Below are 18,931 nucleotides of genomic sequence, written 5' to 3' on the forward strand. Positions count from 1 at the left end.
GATGATGTTTAGCAGCAGGGCAGCTGCGGTGAACTGCTCTCAAAGTGCTCATTTGGCACGGTGCCGTGTCTTTAAGATTTGACACGGAAGCCAAATAATTGAAGGCCTTACAAAAATGATTTTACTAAAATTACTCCTCTTCTTCATCTTTGCAGTTTTCAGTATTCCTAGGAATCATTTTCTTCCTGGAACTTACGGCTGGTGTTCTGGCATTTGTCTTCAAAGACTGGATCAAGGACCAGCTGTACTTCTTTATCAACAACAACATCCGAGCATACAGAGATGACATTGATTTGCAAAACCTCATAGATTTTACTCAAGAATATGTAAGTGCTTTTGCTTGCTTTATGGCAGGGGTGAGGTCCTCCAGAGGTTGCTGAGCTGCAACTCCCGTCATTCTTGATCATTGGCCATGTTGGCTGGGACTGTTAGGAGTTGGAGGGCCACATGTCCCCAGTCCCTGATTTTGAAGGGAACGTACCTTCCTCCATCCCTGTTTTCGTTTTTGTTTCTCAGCTCTTTATCTCTGAAAGGAGCCAAGCAAGCAAAACGTTTTATGGAACAATGCGAAGCTTGTTCCCTGTGTGTAATGCGCTTATGATTGCAACTAAGCAATAGAGAAATTAACTTTATTAGGAAATGCTTTGTATTGCATCCAGGCAAGTTCTCCCTCTTGTGCAAGGATTTCTGCTTGCAGGATGGAATTTCTGCTCCCTCTCCTCCTCAAGTGTGCCCACCTAAATCTGCTCTGGAGGGTTGGTGGGGGGATTCCGTAGAACAAATTTGTGAGGTGTGCAGAGGGAGGAGAAGGAGGGAATTTCCATTGCGGTCCTTGCAAGGTTAGAAAGCCTGTTGCTGAAGTTGTGAGGAAACCAAGCCAAAATGAAACCCTGTAATGTGCAGTCCAAAACATCCTGCTCAAGATGGGTAAAGTGAAATAGTTTCCCCCCTGAAGGCTCCATAGAGTCTAGCTTTTTATTTGTACATCATAAACATCAGAAGCGAATATAGTAAAGATGGGAAGAAGCCAGTGCATAGGCTTTGATTTCATATGCCCAGTGCATATAAATCCACTACTGTGGGTTGCATCAAACAATTTGCTTCTCCATGTGGCCAGCTGACTGTGTGTGGCAGCTTCCCATGTGGATTTCCTCTGCATCGTCTTAAACAACCGAAAACTGTGGTGTCAAGTAAGATTGCCCAGTCTGTCCAGTCTGTTGCAGCAACATACAATTTCTTCAATGAGTTTTGGGGATTTGTGAGGAATGAAGTTATACATGCACGATAGCAGGCACCCAATACTTCTGCATGTTTTTTTCAGCACAGAAAAAGCTTGACATGCTGTTACCCAGAACAGTAGCTTGCAAATCCACTGGTGGTTCTTGGCTTGTGTCTCAACCCTCTAGTAATACATTTTCTCCTTCTCCAGTAAAACGGCAGAGAGATCTAGCAGTAGTGGTGATTCTGCCTGTAATAATTGTTGGCTTTCCTCCAGTGGCAGTGCTGCGGAGCCTTTGGAGCAGATGACTGGAACCTCAACATTTATTTCAACTGCACAGACACCAACGCTAGCCGAGAGCGCTGCGGGGTGCCCTTTTCCTGCTGCACTAAGGATCCTGCTGTAAGTCAGCTGGCAGTGTTGCTATTCCCAGGGGAAAGCTGCTGCATGCAAACGGGAGGTTGCCTTTTATGCTAAAAGAACTCTGTGTGAATGTGTGCTGGTCCTCTTTAATGAACCTATTTCTTGCTACCAGCTCAAAGCATGCACAAAAACTTTGTAGAGTCAGGATATCCTATGCCTGTCAATACAACTTTCACCTTCTTGAGGTGACTATTGCCAGGCTACCTGCAAGCATCTATAATGGGCTTTAGCCAGTCACCAAACTAGTTGTCTAATCCTACTAGATGAGTAATAAACACAGTGGGGGGAAGAGGTGATGCCAGTGCTAATTATAGAGCCACAAACTCGTTAACTTGGCATCCTTGGATGTCCATAATTAAGCCCTGCTAAGATGCAGCTAGCTTTGTATTAAGATTAGGACTCTAATCAGCAAATAAGAGAGATGGGATGTACTATTTAAGATACATCATCTATCGTCCCTTGTCATTGGCCTTGCTAGTTGGGGACTGATGGGAGTCAGCTGCTGGAGGACTGCAGATTCCCTAGACCTGCTTTCAGACCATGGACATTTGGCAGGATGAAGGGAGAAATTTACTGGTGCCTTTTTGTGTTTTCTCATTTTTAGGAAGATGTCATCAATACTCAGTGCGGCTACGATGCGAGGCAAAAACCAGTAAGTCCCTGTGCGCATTTCACCCTGTGTAACTTCTGTGAGAGAGGATGGAAAAGAAGGTGGAATCCAAAGGGAAGTGTTGCATAGTTTGATTTGTGTTATTTCCCCCCCCCCCCATTTGCCGTTCCCTCTAGGAAGTTGACCAGCAGATTGTTATCTACACGAAAGGTTGCGTCCCCCAGTTTGAGAAATGGCTGCAAGAGAACCTCACTATAGTGGCTGGCATATTCATTGGGATTGCGTTACTGCAGGTATTGACTGATTGCATTCATGTTCTGCCTTTCCTCTAAGGAGCTCAAGGTACTGTATATGGTTCTCTTCCTCATGACAACCTTGATGTCCTTCATCTCACAGCTTTCAGTCCCACGTGGATAATCCACGTTGCACACTTGATGTGAAATAGGAGGAAGTGATTCCTACTTGCTCCTTGTAAAAGCCAAGGGTTGTCCCTCTGGCAAGTAACCTAAACACTGGAATTAGTGGTTTCCCATCTTGTGGATCTTCTGGCTTCTGTAGCTATGAGAAGCCCCTGTAGTGCTGCGTATTTGGAATGTTCTGGAAGGCCTGTGGAAGTCCACTCCAATATCCTTTCTGGATACTAGACAAGGGATGAAAAAGATCACCTGGGCAGGTTTCACCTAACTAGCCCTGTCAGTGGAAGGCAAGTGGAAGGATTCTGCTTGTGCAACAGAGCTCTCCTCCCCCAAAATTGGCTCTGGTGGGGTGGGAAAACCCCCAGGACTGCATGCAGGAGAAAGGAGAGCGAGGGGAGGTCATTCTGTCTGGCAAATGCTTGTGTAGACAGGATGATTGGAAGAGCACAATGTTGAAGCCTGCCCTTTGGCTGTAATCCGTATCACACAGTGTTTGGGACTTTTTAATATGGAAAAAAACGTAAGAGGGGGTGTATTGGTTGCAAGTCGCTTTGGGTTGCTGTGGGAAAGATAAAGCAACTAACAGATTTAATAAATAATAACCATGGCAGAGGTCTGTAAAACTGCACAGTGTTTTTCCTCCCTCTCTCAAAATACTAGAGCTGGGGGGCATCTGCTAAAGTGGGATGGTGGGAGATTCAGGGCAGGCGAAAGGAAGTGCTTCTTTACAGAAAGCACACCAAACTTAGATGGCTTTAAAATTGGATTAGACCAATTCATGGAGAGGCTATCACAGAATTGTAGCGTTGGAAAAGACCCTAAGGGTCATCTAGTCCAACCCCCTGCAATGCAGGAATAAGGGCTACTAATCATGATGGCTATATTACCTCTGGTACCACAAGCAGCATGCTTCTGAATGCCACTTGCTGGGAATGCCAGGTGGGCAGGATGCTCATGTCCTGCTTGCTTCCTTCCCACAGGCATCTGGTTGGCCTCTGTGAGAACAGGATGCTGGACTTGGGCCTGATCCGGCAAGGCTATCCTTGTTTTCGTGGTTCTTAACTGCAGGCAGTTAAATCCACTTTAATGGGACAGCTCCATATTAAATGGGGTGTGGACAACCTGCCTAGAACCAGGTTACATGGTTTCTTGGTTGCATAGATTTGACCCACTTCCAGACAACACTTGAACCTCATGTCTTCCAGATATTTGGGATCTGCTTGGCTCAGAACCTGGTTAGCGATATAGAAGCTGTCAGAGCCAGCTGGTAAACTTGCCGACACAAGCGGCACGAGACACCGGCCAACCTCACCTCTCGGAAAGCTCCAGTGTGTCGCGTGGGCGCCGTCATATGGAAGTGGGTGACAGTGAAGTCTCGAGTTCTCAAATGGCCGGAAGTGCCTCAGACCGTTGTTTATTCCAGAGGGAACAGCACCAGCCACCCGTTCACCGACGAAAGCTTCCGAAAGCCCCAACCCGAACTTGTGTTGAGCTGTGACTCTCTGCCGCGCCCTTGACTTGAGTCTCTGGTGGATGCTCTTTTCTTCCTTTTTTGTGGTAAATGGCCTGTGTCAGTGAGACCTCAATCGCCGCCTAGTTTACTGGGCCGTCTCTTCATTCTCCGTGTCACAAGCCTGTCTTGCTGCTGCCAAACGTGAGGCAATTTCTCTCATCAGTGCACACCAAAAGGAGCGGCGTGCCTTTTCAGCAGACGGGAGGCCTGGTGCTCCCTTCTGGAAGAGAACCTGTCAAATAGAAAGCCACTTTCCCAGTCCTTGGCTCCTTCGCTTACTGGCAGGAAATGAGGCTCCCTGTGGAAGCTCTGATTAAGATCTGCTCTGTAATGCCCTCTGTTGGGGACCAACAGTGTGTAATTATTTTCCAGTCTCTTTGCAACCTTGTCCCACAAGGGAGAGCGGGGTGGGATTTAATGTCTTAATCAACAGGTTTAAGGGGGGATGTGCAGCTCTTGTCCTCCTTCACCACTGAGTTGGCAACATGTAAGAGAGTTGGAGGATGAAGTCTCGAACCAGCTTTTTAACTAAGAGAATGGGAGGTGTGGTAAACATAAAGGGGGGTGGAATACCCTACTGCGTACCAAATTTCATGAGTAAAATGGTGGAATTTGTGGAATAGACTTCAATCTCCTTTTTGTTCTTGCATTTGAGGCAGCTGGGCAGGTATTCAAGGTAGCCCCTTGGGCCAGCCGTCTCCAGCTCGATTGCTCGCTTCCCTCCATTTGTATTTTTTTTTGCATGTAGTTGCTATAATGATCCTTAGGAGTCTATTCAGTGTGACTTGTTTGGGTATCTGTGGTTTCTGAGTAGGCTTCCAATTCCAACTTGCGTATTTATTAGCGTAGATGCGGATGAGAAGAGAATTCACAGCCCTTGTTATGACTTCACCTCTGTTCAAGTACCTCTGCAGACCGCTTGCATCTTTTCTTTCAAATCTCTCCCCCCCCCTCTTCTTTTTCTGTGATTCAAGCAGTGGTAGTTTATTTAAACAGAATTTCTAAAGGCTTTAAAGAAAAATAAGTAATAATTCACAGCCTCTGTTTTCAGAGCAGGTGAAGACATTAGGATTTTGGAAGAAGCACAATACAAAACTCCCTTTAGGACCACGATCCTAAATACGTTATTTTTTGTTCTTTTTTTTCTTTTTGCACGTTAAGAGACCATTGAGACTGGTGGGCATTCAGTTTTTTGTGAATGTGTTTAGGGCCTGAGTATAGGTATTTATATTTGATTTAGATTTAAGCAGCAATGAAAAGCGCAAAAGTTGAATTGACTTTAGCATCTCTTATCAAGTAGATGGCGTTCGGCTAAAAGCCCTGTTGCATCTCGGGTGGGAGTGGGGAGGAATCTGTTGAACTCTTTTCATTATCTGACAGGGATAACGTGCGTCTTAAGGTTGAGTGTGGAAAAAGTTAATTTCCGGATAGCTGCTGTAATTGTCGTTTTAGACACCTCAATCTGAACTGAATTCAAAACAACCTGCCTCTTTATACAAGCCCCCTCTTAGTTTTAGTGGCTGACTGACAGCCTAAATTGACCCCTTCCCCCAAAGCTGCCATTAAAGCAGAGAATGGGGAGCCCATGACGTACAACTCCCTGACCATTAGTCATGCTGACCAGGCCTGGTGGGCGTTAGGATGCCAACAACCTCAGACTCACAGTCCCTTTAAAAATAACAATACATTTCCTCAGTATTACCTGATTCTTAAGAGACCCAGCGTGGCTGCCTTGACTGAATATGGGGCACTGGTGGGTCCCCAGTGGCCATCTGCATCTGCGGTGGCTCTGCCAGGGGCATATATAAAATCTATTCTCATTGTCTCACAGTTCAGTGAGCCTTCATTACCTCCTAAGCTTTGTGTGGGCTGCTGCTGAAGGGGAAGGAAACAAACCCCTTTTGCCCTGGAGTGGCAGAACAGTGTTATGGGCATGGACAAAAAAATGGCAAAGTTGTGACAGAACTTTGGGGTTTGCAGAGCTGAAGAGGCCGTGCATTCCAGAAATGAGGCCAAATGCCCAAGAATGACATGGACGTATTCTGCCTATAACAGTGAGTATGCCGAGGAAACATTCCTTGTGGCTGCTGCTGCTACTGTAGGTTTCTGAATAAGAATTTTTCCATCCTTCTGCTTGAAGATCATCTGCATCCTTCACCAACTAGCTAGGTGTCCTCAAGATATTTTGGGCAACCACTCCTGTGAGCCCCAGCCAGCACAGTTGGTGGTGAAGGCAGATTTTGTTCTGGCTCCCTACCATGGCTTCTCTCTGCTCCCTTTCTTTTGCCAAGAGTGAGTTTATGTGACCATTTGTAACTTGGCGGAGGGGTGTGTGTGTGTGTGTGTGTGTGTTTGGGTGACTCTTCCTTGTCACAGCGCTAAAGCTTTCTTGTTAACGTTCTGCCACCATGTGGTGAGGCTTATAATGGCAACCTTTTCATAATTGCCTCGTGTTGGAATTTGTCTGGTTGCTTTGACCTAAAGAGTAGTTGTCTCCTTGGTCCCAGAAGAGGGTAAGCCTAGAAACTCAGAAATTTGTGTTGTATTGCATGCATGGTTTGCGTATCTCTAGGTCCTGGTGGAAACGGAGGAATTCTAGTAACACCCCCTCTTTAATTTCTAGTGCCCTTTTTGCTGTTGCAAAGAGCTAAACAGTTTAGATTCCGTCAGCTGTTTGGTGTGTGTGCTGCAGCTTTTATAACCCTGGTTAAAAGCTCCTTCAGATTCCATAGGCATTAGGGATGAGGCATTTGCCTCTGAAATTTAGAATGTTGTTTCGAAGAACTTTCCGACTCACTTTCTTACGGCTCATACACATTTAAGCAAGCAGTGTGCACACTATCTAATGTGGACCTGTCCTCTCCACCCCACCTGAGTCCATGACTGCAAATCAGATTTAACTGTCAGCAGGCCCCCAGCTGAAACAACAAGATGCTATAAACTGCATAGAGAAAACTTAACCATTCACTTACTAGGTTGAAAAACAAGTGTCAGAGACCTGCTGATTGATTGATTGTGTTTCTGTGCCACTTTTCATTCAAATGAATTTCAAAGTGGCTTACAACCAATAAATAACCATAACATAATAAAACCTAATAGCACATTGCGAATACAGCATACATCATATACAATAATTAACAGATTATCAATAAAACAGTTTCAATAAGAAGGAAAAAATTAACAAAACAGCAACTAAAAAATATGCTAAACCTCACAGTTACGGCAAGTATGGCAAATCAATGCGACATTTAGAATCTATAATAAATGATACTAAATTAAACACTAACAAAATAGCAACTAAAAATATAAGCTAAGCACGTAAGTTCATTCACACAATCTCTGCACCCCCATGACTCCCCTTTAAAACAAAATAAAACTATACAGCAAACTAACAGCACAATAATTACTAATTGAGATAATAAGAATTGCATTTATACTAAAACTAAACTAATCCCCAGCCCCAACAAACGTCCATCCTGCCCACAGCAGTGCAAAAAACAAACAAACCAAGAACAACATTTAAAACACCATAGATTAACAAGTATTTTAAACGTTTTAAAACATTTTTGACATGCTCAGAGTAAGTGTGCCCCCCCGCCCCCTAGGCCAGGTGGAAATGGGCCTTGCAGCAGGGAGCAGTTTTCCCTCCACCTTGACCAGCTGTCCCTCTTTATTCAGCTGCTGCTTATCAATGTCAGGTTGCTCAGATACAAATCTTGACACCTGCAGTGCCTCAACCTCCCAAACCGATTCTGCAAGTTCTGTGTGTCGCATTTGAGGCCGAGTAGCTTGGCTGTTAGAGGCAAGCGTGACCACCTGTTTTTCATCTCACTTCCTTGCTCATCTCTTCTCACTCCCCCCCCCCCATTAGCACCAAATAAATAAATCCCCAGCTACAGAGATGGAAGTTTGTATACCAACTTGTCTTCTAAATACTGAAAGTCTGGGAAGCTTGTTGCTTGATGGCCAGATCCAAGAGGCCTGATTAACAAACCACATGTTTTTGTGTGCTTGCCAGCTTAGTCAAGTTAGCTCTTCAAAGACCTACACACCTGCAGTTCCTGGACAGTATTGTTATGGGAGTGATGGTGGCTCAGTCCCATGTATGAAGTCCAAAGAGCCACTTTCAGAGGCCCCCAATTATAGAGCTGTGTTCTCTCCACTGTACAACTCCCTTTGCTGGAGTTTTGTTACTGCTCTAAACCTTTGGTTAAGTTAACTGTCATATGTTGAAAATACTACATTCTAAGGGATACATCTTGATTTGAGCTTTCTCGTTCCAGAAGCTGCGGGAAATGCTTTCCTCTTGGTTTCTCCCCTTATTATTCTCTGAGCGGAGTCTTACTTTCTTTCAGCTAAAGTTGTCAAACCAAGACTTGGGACCTGGCATTTTCAGGTTCCGTGCGGCGTGTAAATAATTTTTGAACTGTAAATAGTAGCATGCGAACGATCTGATCCACACTGAGGATTGCAATTCATCATAAATGTGTATTTATACTGAGAAGGTTGTATGAGGTGAGTTTGCCTGTCTGTTTGAAAAACTTAAAAGCTTTACATATCTAGCAGATCATGCCTGGAATGCTTTAATATGCTGCCATCTAGTGTCTCCCTGGTAAAACTGCAGCTTAACAAAACTAGTAAGACTGGCCCAATTATTATTATTATTAGGTTGTTTGTTCTAGAACTGCTTTGAATCGCCTCTTCTACCCACTTTGTGCAGGGATTATATTGTCAGCTGCGCCACAGGAGCTTTGTGTTCTGATGCACCACCCCCAAAATGAATATTTCTGCTGGCTCCGCTTACCAAAGACGCTGAAGAGAGAACATTTGGATGGGAATGTTGAGGTCTCCCGAAAATGCCTGCCCACTAATGGCCATAACGCAAAGCACAATTCAGCAGACATGTGGGTGGGCTGGAGCTCTCTGTGTTCTCCCAGCCATCATCTTGAGTGCACATCATCTATGTTTTGGTGCCACACAAAGAGTGGTCTCCTGGAAAACGGGGACAGGAGGGGGATATTATTATACCTTTGGGGTTGCCACTGCTGCTTTTACTGCTCTGGTCCAACATGCCATAAATTCTGCTGCCACATTTTTGCCCCCATAGAGGCCTATGTGCCTTGCATGCTCCTGTCCATGGAGATCTTTCTGCAGTGCAGAAGCGCCGGGGACTGGGCAGCCTAATCTATGGGCATGTGTGGTTTTTGAGGATAGGTTGTGCTGCCTGAAGAGAAAAGCTCAATTGCTTGCAAGAAAGCCTCAAGTCTCATTCTTTTGAGTGCATGAAACTTCCCTTGATGGAACACATGCTGTTAGGTTTCTTAAGGAGCTTAATGCCAACTCTTTATGCTTTCTGGCACCATAGAGTTATCTGTCTTAATTGTACACAGTCATCAGAGAATATATGTATATCACGGAGGGTCTCCCCCCCTGCCTTGGTGGGCAGGGTATGTCAACGTGCAGATCCTGAATGTGCGTTTCAGACACAGCCATTCGCATGGACTTCATTGTATTGATGTACAGGTAGAAAACGTTACACTGGTGTGCTTTTTTTAAAATTAAAAATATCCAGTGCAACATGGTATATACTCCTCCTCCAGGCTCCTGCTTTCCTGTACTATCTGATCCGATTCCCTACTGTGATGCCCGCTTATGTGTGTTGCTCCACTGGAGTTGTTCCCACAATGTTCCCATGGAGAGGAAATTCAGCACTAGACACTGTTTCTCGGGCTTTAACACAATCAAGAGGGGAAGTGCCAGGGTAGTATCTGCAGCAGGGCTGGAAGGGGCAACAGAAGTGCCTTCCATTTTCCAGCGGATGTTGTATTAAATTGGGAGTGCTGCAGATGGCCTGGGTTTTGTGGCTCAATCTCCTAACCCAGAGAAGCAGAATTGCCACCCCCCCCCCCCCGCCTTTTGGCATCCACATGGAAGGAATGCTTGCACCCAGCTTTCACTCTTGACATGATGGCCGAGGTGAAGGCAGGTAACGTAAGATCTTCAGCTTGGGTAAGCACTGAACCTGGCCTCTTTTCTCCTGCAGTTCTGCATCCTTGCCCCATGCCTCTCATTGCTCGTAGATTATCATGGGCGAGAAGCAGCGCACTCCAGGGTCTTACAGGGTGCCCCCAAATTGCCTTCTCTTTGTGAGAATGTTAGGATTGGCTTTCTATTGACACCGTGTACTTTGAGCAGAAAGTGATGGGAGAGATAAGTGTGTGTATGCTCTTGGTGACTGCAAAAAGGCTGCAGTCCTATGCAATCAAGCACCATTGACCCCAGCAGCGCTTGCATCGGACCAGACGTGCATAGGATTGCACTGTTAAAAAGCTATGTATCCAAACCAATGCAGATGCTCCTTGCAGTGTGAATGATTAAAATAAGCTGCACCTGTAAGCGTCTCGCTGCATAGTCTGTGCCTAGGGAAATTGAGTCTCAAAGAAAGGTGTTCTCTCTTCATACTAAAAAACAACAACAATGAAGTAGATTGGGATCTGCGACTTCGTCTGGTTTTCAAACACTAGAAAAATGCTTGTATCACTTCCCTAAACCATTGCACGTCGCAACGAAGGGCACTACTGTAATTAACGTTGTGGTTTTTTTTGTTTTGCTTTTTCTACGAATGTATTTTCCTGTATTGAATTCTTGTAAGTTGGAAAAAAATTGATTGTAAAAAGCCAATTACACTTACTGATGATGGAAAGTATTGTTATAACAGAACTGCATGCTGGTACAGTTTGACTGAGGTTGTGTTGTCTCCTTCCCAGTTGGTCACACTTGGTCTAGAAGTGGATATATTTTTGTTCAATTGACATCTTTCCTTCACAATAGAACATTTGGTATATCGTACATAGCCCATGCGAATTTCAGTGGATGTAACTGGACTTAATACATGAAGTTAACACAACCTTTGTGTTAGTTTTTAAGGTATTGAAAGTGGTCTTCATCATGCTCTTTGTACCTTTTTTTTAAAAATAGATGCGATTTTTAGGAATGTTTTAATACATTTATGATGGACAACATAGTTTTACTAGTTGTGCAGTATTCTGTATTTTACTTGAAGTAAATCATTTTATATGCAATTTGTTAGTATAATTACAGTTTTATAAATAAAATTGAGTGACATTTTGGGTCTACTTTTCACTTGGATGTACAAAAAAAATGTTCTGCTCTAAACCCGTTGTGTTAAAAAGAAGGATCAGATTATAGTTGTTACAGGGAAAATAAAAATATGTTACAATTAAGCATTGTAGAATCGTGCGCCCTTTGGTGAATGTTGCTCTGGTCAGGGTGTTTGTGTGTATGCTGAAATCCCGTGGAAGGGAAGAAATGCCACAGAATGTGGTGTTAGCTCCTTGAGGGTCTTTGCTTCCATTTTTTTTAAAAAGTAAAGCAAAGTTTCTAGTGCCTATGGTGCAAATAATATTTGAAAGCATGACGGTGCCTGCTGAAATCTCAGAACGCAGATGAGTTGCTGGGCAAGACTTGTGGTCAGAGCGCAGGGTTTTCAACGTGACTAGCAATAGTAGGCTAAATTATGAAAATCGATAATGCGAGCAAATAAAGAGTCCAGCTATTCAGATTTTTCTTTTCCGCAGATGTGAGATTATGAATGGTGTGCCTAGGAAGTGAGGTTGCTCATCTTCCTTGTTTCTTCAAATACTTGCCTATGTGAAAATCCAGTTCTCCTTGAACTCACAAGGCCTATTGCATTAGTCATGCTCTCCTCTGATGTAATGGCATACTTTTGACTGTCCTCTTTTTTGAGGGGGGGGGGTTGTTAGGAGAGCTCTGTGGTGAATGCATGTCATTTAATCCTAAAATGGGCCACACCACAGAGCAGCGTGGTGGCAACCACTTTCCTGCAGTCCACCTGTGTGTGTGGAGTCCCAACCCTCTCATTGAAGACCTATGTTCTAGAGCAGCCTTTCTCAACCTTGGGTCTCCAGATGTTTTTGGCCTACAACTCTCATCATCCCTGACCACTGGTCCTGCTACCTAGGGATGATGGGAGTTGTAGGCCAGAAACATCTGGGGACCCAAGGTTGAGAAAAGAAAGGCTGCTCTAGAGGATCCATGATATAAACACCACCACCACCCACTGTAGAGGAACAGCCAGCTTAGTGATGGATGCAGGTACGTCCTCAGCTGTAACTACTTAAGAGAAGCTGTTTTTAAGACTCATTCCCACCCCCAGATAGACGAATTGCTGCACAAAGGAACCAACACACAAGGTAAAGTGTGAGCGCACTGGAGTTTATTTGTTTACCTCTAGGTACCATGGGGTTGACATTAATATGCAAGACCAGTGAGTGAGCAGCAATACTCCCTTCCCAAAAGAGGCTCCCTCCCAATTTTCTGAAACCCCTGGCAGTCCAGCCCGGCCTTGCTGCCTCCTGTGCTTTGTCCTTAAGTTAGCAGTACACTTGTTACGGAGTTAGGGGTACGAGGGGAGGAGTCCTTGATGTAGTAGTACCACGTCTTTCTCTCTCTCTTTTTTACATTATTATAGGACTACAACATGCACATTCTACTATGTGGCTCAAGCAACGAGAATACATGTAGAACAATTAACAGGGCTAGGAGACATTTTGTGTTTGTGTGTAAGAGAGACAGGATCCATGTTGATGGCGACTGGCTATGGGTTTATAGAAATCTTGGTTGTGGAGAGAGAGGTACCTACAGCAGTTCGATCCATGTGGGAATGTTACATGCATGCACAAGTGACACAGTGGGTGGGAGAAACGCAGCAGGACAGGATGAAAGGTGAAATCTGTGACGCGATGCTAGGTGGGAGCGCGGGTACCCCTTTCCTCAGCTTTCCACGGCGAGTCTCTGCTCTGTGAGGGAAGCCTGCTGGGCGACCGTTTTGTTCTCGTGGCTGCGGAGTTTTGATACGACGTCTAGAAAGGCCAGGCTCTGCACTTCCTTGTGAAGGAGTTCTGTCAAACAGAAGCGAGGCGGTTACTTTCCTGCTGGGCCTTTATGTGTGCAGCTGCTCTTTTGTTTGCCTTTTCTGGGGAAGCGGCAATGAACAGAGGCCTTGTCAACTTGGCGCAACGCGGTCGCTAGAGAATAAGTGGCGTTGGTGGCTGTAAGCGGTACTATTCAAGCATCTTAAATTTAGGGAGCCCCTTAACACACACACACTTTCCTCCTTGCTCTGCATATCATCTGCAAGCAAATGGGATCTGTCTTAGTCTTGCAAGGGAGACCTAGCAAACGTGAGTTGATATGTGAAAAAAAATAGGTGGCCGTGTGCAAGTTTCTGCTTCTGTTTGCTGTGTTGTGTGGGCAGGAGATGTACCCCCTTCTGTTTATTTATACACACCTTTTCTTGCAGGTGTGTGCAGTGTAAAACAACTACCTGGCACTGGGATGTATCAGTGCGTCAAATCTCCTCAAAAGGAAGTTGCAGTTGGGGCCTATCAGAGGTTGGATGGGCTCTTAGGCCCAGCCTCCCTCTCTACAGCTCCTCTGGTTGGCCATGACTGAGGCCTACAAGGGCCAATATTGTCTGAGTGGCAGCAGCTCTCCAGCATTTCAGGCACAGTATCTCCTACCATCATTTACTTGACCCTATTGTCCACAGCTGCCATGAATTGAATCTAAGGCCTTTTGCACCAGCCGGTGCTCTACCAGAGCCTTGGCCTGTCCCTGAATAAGAGTAATTAAATGATGCTGAAAACAGAGTGAGGCTTGTGTGTAGTGCAGGGCTTTTGCGACTCCTTCCCCTTTGAAGCTGGGGTGTTCTTAAAGGGGCCACCAATGCAGTTAAAGGGAGGGGTGGGGGGAGAAGGCACCGTATGCAATTAAAAGGGTCCGCTCTCTGTCACAGGACGTGCCCCCCTTTCATGAGACTCTACATAGCAGAGCAGCCTCCCCCAGCATTTTGTACTACATCTCCCCTAAGTCCCACCTTACACAACCTACTAGGTAGGTCTGCTGAGAGCTGTAGTCCAAAACATCTGGCTGGGGAAGGCTGTAAGACTCACCTCAGCCCCCTTTCTTGTGTATCCTGAACATATAGTTGAGAAGCAGCCTTCAAAATCCTGCCCCTCACTTATTGCAGACCGCCTAAGTTGAAGGAATCGTTCTACCCTCTTATACTAGCTCAGTAATTTAACAGTACAGAATGCTTTTGCTTAGCACAAAGGGTGCTTTTCTGTTCTTTTCGCACTACAGCCCCAATCATTCCCAGTCTGCTTGGCCAGCGGCGATGGGAATCGTAGTCTCTAGAAGGCACTGTATGGACTATGCCCTTGTTTAGTACCTGAATAAAGTATGCCTTTTCAAAAAAAGAAAAAGAAAAAAGCAAGCAAGTATCCAGGCAGTGATTTTTGCTACAGCTTAAATGGTGGTTGTAATTAAAGCAACCTGCTCTCCTCTGAAGATGCCAACACAGACTATGTGCTATGTCAACAAAGAAGAAATGGAACGAAGCAAGCGCACAGTACTCAAAATATTTGTTGTTGTTTTTTTGTACATCTGGAGGTCTGCTCAACACTGCTGGAAGTTGCCTAATTTAGTTGTCATGGTCGGGGGAAGATGAAAAAGCTGCTTTAGGTGCTAGGAGGATACCAGGGTTGAGGTAAACACACAATGCTTATTCTACTGGGGCTTGCTTAGGCAACAGCACAGGCTGCTCACTAACAAAAGAGCTGTTACAAATCAATTCTGTTACCCCCAACGTAGCAAACTGTGACCCTTGTTTTCCTGCCAAGTTTGCTGGTCACCTGCTTTCCAATCTGCCATGGCCTCCGAATTCCCCTTTGTGCGACCATGAGCAGAGCGGAAAATACCTAAAAGCAAGCTTAATGCCCCAAAACATTTTTATTCACCACACAATTTAATGGAAACAGCGTTTCCTATCCAATCTATTCTGCTCCGTGAAGAACATGCTTCCTACTTCCAGGATAGCTGGATATCTACAGCAGGTGTTGCTCTCTGGGTATTAATAGGTTCTAGTGACAAACCAAGCCCTGGGCCTCTCTTCTCACACACATGCACACAGCAGTGACTGTGATGGCAATGAATGCTCTGCTTTCCTTTCATTCTTTTGACGTTACATACACATTTACATTCCCTATTATCTTCCTTCAACATAAAGCGTCTGTTGGAACAGGAAAGCTCTCTGATTTGCAGAGGTGGCAGCAAACCCAACAAAGAATTCTTTGTCAAGACTGAAGGCTCCAATGGCTATAGAATGTATCCCAGCTACCTAGAATGGTGGACTGACTGCAGTCTTTGTGGTGGGGATGAGTGGTTTTCTAAAGGGGCGAAAAGGATTATTTTAAGGTTGATACAAAAAAAACCACCACACGTCAGCAAGAGAGACAACAGGTTGGGAAGCTGCCCACCCACCCCCAATTTCATAGGACTATTAAGAAGCAAGCCCACCTCTCGGGAGCTGCTTAGATGACAAGCTAAAATGAGAAACCCAGACTTTATGCTATTTTCCCAACAAGTGTTTTAAACTCTTTCCCCGCCTTTTAAAGAGATGCTTTCTAACTGCAAGTCAGGGTTGGTTGAGAGGGGCAACCCTGGATAGGAAACAATCTTTATCTCAGTTGGATGATTGGTACACCAGGAACCTATGGCTCTCCAGATGTTCATGGACCCTAGCCCCCATCATTGCTGACCACTGGCCATGGTTGTTGGTGCTGATGATGGGACTTGGAGCCCAAGGACATCTGGAGGGCCACAGGTTCCCCATCCCTGGTTCATAGTAGCTCTCCGGGGTTTCAGGCAAGATTCTTTTCTCCCAGTCTTACCCGGAGATGTCAGGGATTGAATAGTGGAATCTCCTATATGCAAAACACAAGCTTTGCCACTAAGCTACAGCCTTTCTCCATGGGTCTGAGCAAATGCACCATTCTTATGCTTTTGTTTTGTAATGAATGCTGTAGAAGAGATAATTGAAATCATATGGACCAGCCCTTATATTTCATTGGCATACCAGTAGGTCCACCATACTTTATGCTAATACAGCCGAAACTCGAAAAATTGGAATATCGTGGAAAAGTCCATTTATGTAAGCAATTGTTTTCATTAGCTACTGGAGTTTAATATATGAGATAGACTCATGACATGCAAAGCGAGATATGGCGAGCCTTTATTTGTTATAATCGTGATGCTTATGGCGTACAGCTGATGAAAACCCCAAAGTTTAGATTGTTAATTTGGGGTTCTCATCAGCTGTACGCCATAAGCATCACAATTATAACAAATAAAGGCTCGACATATCTCGCTTTGCATGTCATGAGTCTATCTCATATATTATTTCACCTTTTAAGTTGAATCACTGAAAGAAACGAACCTTTCCACGATATTCTAATTTTTCGAGTTTCACCTGTAGTTTCAGGGATTGGTTTTCTAATACAGAAGCACCGGTCCAGCTAGTTAGTCGTAACTATGGAGTGGTCTACACAGAGTCTGATGGTAGGGTCTCATGGAGGTAGAATGTGTTTTTACTACAAACTAGAGGAGTGGGATCACATTTTTGAATATCCTTGCCCATATTAGATGAGCACAACAAGGAAGAGGTGGGTACCTTTGTCTTCAATGTGCTCGTTTTCTACTTGTGGGAAACCTGCAGGAAGCGTTAAAAACTAGCATCTCTCTTGAATGCAAGCCCCCTTGCTTTCCATGAGACTTCTGTCTGAATAAGCATGCATTCACTGCTATGTTCAATGATGATTGCTTCTGCGTAACTGTGCATAAAATTGCAGCCTTTGCTGCAAATAGCCTTGATTGAATCTGTCATCTCCATGCCACTCCTGGCTCGACAACAGGCTTGTGTGTCAGCCTTGGGCACGTAATGTACAACCCTCGTGACTTTTTGAAAGTTGATCTAAAGCAGAGCTGTGGAAAGACTCACCTGATCCCATAAGAGCACAGATCAGCACCATGGAATTGTACTTGATTTCTGGTGCACTCCTCTCATCCGAAAGCAGCCTGTGTAGAATCTGCACTAACTGAGCACTTTCGAGATCCTTCTCTGCTGTGGCTGTGAATCAAAACAAAATGGGAACTTTTAAACTCGGAAGGACTGGCTTTCTTTTGTTTTTTCTTGGAGTGGTGGTGGTGGTGGCATTTACTGACATATTCTAGTACAAAGAGTGCTGTGGAACCATAATACATGCCTCGCTTAATTGAACAGAATCTAAATTTATACTACTTGGTGAAGGAAAGCAGGGAGGGAGGTGTAATTGTGTTGAAGAAAGCCAATTGTCTTGTCTACTGGGGGAGCTTCCTCCTTCCAAGAAATTGGGGTAAAGTCCACTCGAGGCTCACTTTCAATTGCAGAATTTACACAGAGGAAGTGCTACAATATTCTCTGTTTGGGACAAATCAAAATCAAAATCCCACAAGTTCCAATTGAATCCTTCTGGGTTTACCCCAATCAATGTAACATGCTGGGGGTAATCTCCCACCACCAATAAAACGGATTGAAGGAAGCGCATTTAACCACCAATACATAATTTTCTTTTAAGAACACCAAAAGAGCCGGGGACAAAATAATATCCCATGAAGTTCCCTACAGATGCCTGAATTTGGGATACTCTTTTATTTCAGCCCATGAAGAGATTTGGAGGACTGAATAGCCCATGGGGTATTCCAAAGAAAAACTGATCCACAGAAACAAATAAATTTCCTTCTTTTGACACAAGCACACATGGCTTATTGTGAGGGTACTTTGCTTGCTCAAGATACAGGGGGATTTGGCTTGGGGTAGTAGAATGTACCCCCTCAAAAAGTCAATGGAAGTTTAAAAAAAAATTCTGTTGAAGGAGGTTTAAACAAGTCCATGTCCTCAAATCTTAATTCTGTCTCAATGGGAAATACAGCGATAAATTCTCTCCCTATATCCTATTCTCTCCCCTAAGGTAACCTCTCTTCTTGAACCAAAAGAATTTATTTTTGACCCTGTTATCCCCTACTGCCTTTCTCTTTTTTCCTGTTATTTACCTAAAGAGAAACTACTTGGCAGAAAAACCCAGAAACTTTGTCATTTCAAATCACTACATAAAAGATGGGGGGAAACTATAACGCTGAAACAACAAAAGACACCCAGTACCATTCTTATAGTGGCTACATTTTCTAAAGCTTACTTTGTCTGAAATAGTCCACTGGGCAATTATGAAAAAGAAGCACAATTTGAGTCATGAGTGATGGTGGCGAGAGGCCAAGGCTTCATTCACACATCCAAGCAGCATGTCACTGTGTGAGGTTTGACACAGTCATATTGGCTGTTGGCTTCAACACTGCTAGTCACTTATGGGTTTCCCTGTCCCCACACCCACCTGGAAACAGGTGCCATAGCCCATTTTGCTGCCCATGTCTGCAGTGATGCCTGTATAATACTTGCTTAAGCTTTCACCCTCACCAAGAAGCACTTCACTGTTCATTCATGCCTTAACCCTGACTTACTCCCTCTCCTTCAACAGAGACCTGAGTACAAAGTGTTAACCACAGAGATACTTACCTAATTCTAGAGCTGCTATTAGTGCCAAGGCGACAAGAGCTTCATTCTGCATTATTACGTGTTCGCTAGTTGCCATGGTAACTAAATGCTTAATACCGCCACTCTGAACAATGGTCCTAATTACATCCTAAAAAAAGACAACGCAAAGTATTGCAGGACATGAGGAAAAGTCTGTTACAGATAAGCAAAACAGAACAATAATGTACACTATATTGGTATATTATACACATAACAAGAGTGTGTATGTGCTTTACAACTGCTA

The 18,931-nt window shown here is 44.4% G+C and overlaps 2 protein-coding genes across 9 annotated transcripts in view; one reads left to right on the forward strand and one right to left on the reverse strand.

Annotated features, from left to right (window-relative positions):
• Positions 1-12,426, forward strand: part of TSPAN5 (tetraspanin 5) — a 79,935-nt gene extending 67,509 nt beyond the window's left edge. For 2 of the 3 annotated variants that reach the window (XM_033160492.1, XM_033160493.1), the window contains 5 exons: positions 156-326; positions 1,496-1,621; positions 2,247-2,294; positions 2,429-2,545; positions 12,289-12,426. In XM_033160492.1, the coding sequence (XP_033016383.1) occupies positions 156-326; positions 1,496-1,621; positions 2,247-2,294; positions 2,429-2,545; positions 12,289-12,426 (600 nt within the window). Of the gene's footprint in view, positions 1-155; positions 327-1,495; positions 1,622-2,246; positions 2,295-2,428; positions 2,546-3,873; positions 4,797-12,288 lie in introns of those variants that run through there. The other variant, XM_033160494.1, reaches the window with a different exon arrangement.
• RAP1GDS1 (Rap1 GTPase-GDP dissociation stimulator 1) overlaps positions 12,422-18,931 on the reverse strand; it is a 100,459-nt gene continuing 93,949 nt past the window's right edge. For all 6 annotated transcript variants that reach the window (XM_033160488.1, XM_033160486.1, XM_033160485.1 and 3 more), the window contains 3 exons: positions 18,670-18,796; positions 17,062-17,190; positions 12,422-13,123 (listed from right to left, as the gene is read on the reverse strand). In XM_033160488.1, the coding sequence (XP_033016379.1) occupies positions 12,996-13,123; positions 17,062-17,190; positions 18,670-18,796 (384 nt within the window). In that variant the 3' untranslated portion in view covers positions 12,422-12,995. The remainder of the gene's footprint in view (positions 13,124-17,061; positions 17,191-18,669; positions 18,797-18,931) is intronic.

The sequence above is a fragment of the Lacerta agilis genome, chromosome 9, assembly GCF_009819535.1.
Source record: "Lacerta agilis isolate rLacAgi1 chromosome 9, rLacAgi1.pri, whole genome shotgun sequence".
NCBI lineage: Eukaryota > Metazoa > Chordata > Lepidosauria > Squamata > Lacertidae > Lacerta > Lacerta agilis.